The sequence below is a fragment of the Eurypyga helias genome, unplaced genomic scaffold (assembly GCF_000690775.1).
Source record: "Eurypyga helias isolate BGI_N326 unplaced genomic scaffold, ASM69077v1 scaffold7836, whole genome shotgun sequence".
Classification (NCBI taxonomy): domain Eukaryota; kingdom Metazoa; phylum Chordata; class Aves; order Eurypygiformes; family Eurypygidae; genus Eurypyga; species Eurypyga helias.
In genome coordinates this window covers 44,407-48,192 of record NW_010254606.1, presented here as the reverse complement: position 1 = coordinate 48,192, position 3,786 = coordinate 44,407, and the positions used below count along the sequence as shown (strand labels likewise).

The window sequence follows — 3,786 nt, the reverse complement described above, 5'->3', positions numbered from 1 at the left end:
GAGTGTTTTGGGAAAAAGTAAACTATAAAGATGAAGAATATTGCACTTACTGGAGACATAAGCACAAGAAAAGTAGAACACCTATCTATGGCTTGTTGTTTAATGGAGACTAATTTCTACAGGGGCAACGTAACTGTTAAGTAATTCTAAGTCTCCGTATCAGCAGCCACATCTTTCATGTTCCTTTCCCCTTCGGTGATCTACCAGGAGGTCTACCCGTGCATTTAGTCAGTCGAGACAATAGCAGCGTGCCAGCTAAAATTGAATGTCACATACCTTTTTCCATGTTTCTAATTCAGCTGAATTTTATAATTGAGCTGAAAATCAGAAATTTAGAGAAGCCTTATGAGAATCCAAATTGTGTGGACTGTAGCCACACTTGAAGTCTATGCTTGGTAGCATAGTGCTGCTTGCCAGGATGATGTATTTGACTGATGAAATCAGGCTTGTGAGGACTAAGTCTGTTCGTAGAGCTAAAGACCTTATTCAAAGTTAATATTTCTATAAAAGTCCTCAGATGTGATGAGTGCTGTGTCTCATCTAAACAAGAATGCTTAAGATGTTTTTCACTTCAACTACACATCAAGAGCGCTGTAAGGAAGCAACTTTTTCCAATATACTGTGTCCTTGCTACAGTTCTGTTTGAAACACAGGATTGTTTTCCTTTCAATACAAGAAAATAATCTAAAAGATACTGCATCCACGGCTGGAGGCCTGGGGGGTTTTTGTGCCTTTTTTATTTATTTGTTTTGGTTTGTTTGTTTGTTTTTTTCCAAAATAAGACTTTTTCTTCCACTGGCCTACACAGCAGTAACCCAGCAGCTATTCAATTGAAGAACAGGGTTACAGACCTTACTTCCTTGTTTTATTTGCTGATTTTTGTCCTGTGTTTTGACTGTCCAGTGTGGTTTTGGAGATAATCATGCTAGTGTTGTTAGTCTTACAGTGAAATATGAACCAAAGTCTCCCATCATCTGTGATCATTTATTTTACTTTGATGTTTTTCAGAAGAACTGATCATATTCCAGGTCAGGAATGACATGGTGATTTTTTCTTTTTTTTCTTTAACTCTACTTTTAAGTTCAAAAAAATGTATGTTGTGTATGGAAAAATTGGAAGAATAATCAGCAGTTCTGCTTCCCCAAAATTTTCCACACTTTAGTCCTAAGATTTTCATATTGAGCATGATGTTGTGCTGCTTTTTGACATGTTTTTCTTGACTGTGGTTCAGTACTGGATGAAGCATTCTTGGTTGGTATATGTGGTCATAAATGGCTTTGTATGGCATCAAAGAAAGGGTACCATGTAAGAGTAAGAGACATTACCGTCAAACACATTTTTTTTCTACTTATAACTTATGCAGTCATTTCAAAAACTATTTTTCAGAATCTCCACTGTAGAAAAAAAGAGACGGTATTGGGAGGAAAAAAACCCAAACAGGAAAAATGTACTGATCACATGAAATTTCAAAGGCATGGGAGATTAACTCAGCATCATTTTGTATATGCAAAGTCAGACCTCTTACTCTACCAGCATGCAGAAGATACAAAAAAGTGTTGTGGAGACCTTAAATGACACTAAATTAATTCTTTCAAGGATTAATAATACTAGTATCACCTAATTCCAACAACTCAGCATTTTCTGCTGTAAGCTGCTTTTGTTTGCCTGAAAAATATAAGTAAATTATGTGGATTAAAAATGAAAAGCTCAGTTTTGAGTTTTGATTCCTTTTTCTCCAGATGTTATATTCTTTGTATTATTAGCTGATAGCAGAATTTTTCATATGTAATTGCATCCAATGATGCATTTGATTTTTACAGGATTTTCTTGTTTTCCAGATTTTAGAAGTGAAAAATCCGATAAAGCAAAACAAATCTGATAAACAAGTCAAGAATGGGGATTGTGATAAGGTAAATGAGAATGATGTAACAGTGAACTAGCCCAGAATGTGATATTGATGTATCTACTAAACAACAACCTTTGTTACAGAATTAAAATCTTAGTAATTAGTTTATCTTTGCATTGAGTTCCTTTAGATGCAGATCTTTCTGTGGGTGTTGAGGTTTTTTTAAATCCTTTTTTTTTTTTTTTTTAATTATTTCTTCTTTTGCCCTATTTTGAAGGTGTTTCTTTCCTTCAATACCTGTGGTGATTTGGCAGATGTCACCAGTTGGGAATCTGCCATCTATTATTTATTTTATCTACTCTTGACCATGAGTTTGTGTTTTGCTTCACAGCTGAAGTGATAATTTTTGAAGAGGAGAATTCACAGCTGTATTTCTAGCCAATAAATCAATCAATCAGTTTAAAAAATATACATATGTTTTTGCAGAATCCTTTCTGAAGGCTGTGCATTAGGAAATGGCAGTGTGATTTAGCATGTTTACTAGAATGATCTGAAGCAACAATTACCATTTAACACTGAGACAGTTTAGTTTAAAATAATGTCAGCTGGACGTAGGCAAGAGCTTTTAAATCCTGGTGCTAGTGAACATAGCACAGTTTTGTAAGGTGGACAAGTTCCTCTGAGGGTTCATATTCTACAGGTATTTCTGTCAACTTTGTGATAAAGTGAGGCAAGGGCCCAGAATTTCGGTATCTTGCTAGATTTTCAGTGACCTGATCCACGCACTTTTGGTTTCTTACACTGGGTGCCATATCTCTGCCTAAATTTAAAAAAGGTTTCTGATGGTTTAGGCTGAAGAAGAAAGGTAATAATTGGGTAGGGAGGTGGGACATGTTTGGCATACCAGGGAGGGACAGTGGAATTTACCATTGGAGTAATCTTGCTTTATCCTCTCCTCTTATGTCCTTGTTGACACAGAAAATGAATTTTGTAGCTTTAGAGGAAAGAGGGATTTGATTGTGACCCTTTGGGTTTTATGTGGAAAGGTGGAAGATGTTTTTTAAAGATACTGTTTTGGCATCGTCACTCTGACACTTCTTCATTGAATCACAGAATCATTTAGGTTGGAAAAGCCCTTTAAGATCATCAAGTCCACCCGTCACCCTAACACTGCCAAACCTGCCACTAAACCATGTCCCTGAGCACCTTGTCCACACATCTCTTAAATACCTCCAGGGATGGTGGCTCAACCACTTCCATGGGCAGCCTGTTCCAGTGCTTGACAGCCCTACTGGAGAAGAAATTTTTCCTTCTGTCTACTCTAAACCTTCCTTGGCACAACTTGAGGCCGTTTCCTCTTGTCCTATGGCTTATGACTTGGGAGAAGAGACCAACACCTACCTGCTACAACCTTCTTTCAGGTAGTTGTAGAGATCAACAAAGTGTCCCCTCAGCCTCCTCTTCTCCAGGCTGAACAACCTCAGTTCCCTCAGCTGCTCCTCACAGGACTTGTGCTCCAGACCCTTCCCTAGCTCCACTGTCCTTCTGTGGACATGCTCCAGCACCTCCATGTCTTTTCTGCAGTGAGGAGCCCAAAACTGAACACAGTACTCGAGGTGCAGCCTCATCAGTGCCCAGTACAGGGGGACAATCACTGCCCTGGTCCTGCTGGCCACCCTGTTCCTGATGCAGGCCAGGATGCCATTGGCCTTCTTGGACACCCGAGCACACATCCTCAGCTGGCTGCCAACCGACACGCCCACATCCTTTTCCTCTGAGCAGCTGAGATACAGAGATTATCTTCTATTTTCATCTGCATGAAGTATCTAAGAAAACCCACAAAGACTTGTATTTGGGTTGTATTAAGCTGGAGAAAGCCAGGCTTGTAAATAAAAAAAAAAAAAAAAACTCAAAAAAAGTTTTAAAAAAAATTTTCCTTT

The 3,786-nt window shown here is 38.4% G+C and overlaps 1 protein-coding gene across 1 annotated transcript in view; it reads left to right on the top strand.

The window, feature by feature from the left end:
* LOC104510712 (protein AF-9-like) overlaps positions 1-3,786 on the top strand; it is a gene marked incomplete at its 5' end in the record, with an annotated part of 19,046 nt that overhangs the window by 7,202 nt on the left and 8,058 nt on the right. Inside the window, one exon of the mRNA XM_010153047.1 lies at positions 1,839-1,910. Within this exon, the coding sequence (XP_010151349.1) occupies positions 1,839-1,910 (72 nt within the window). The remainder of the gene's footprint in view (positions 1-1,838; positions 1,911-3,786) is intronic.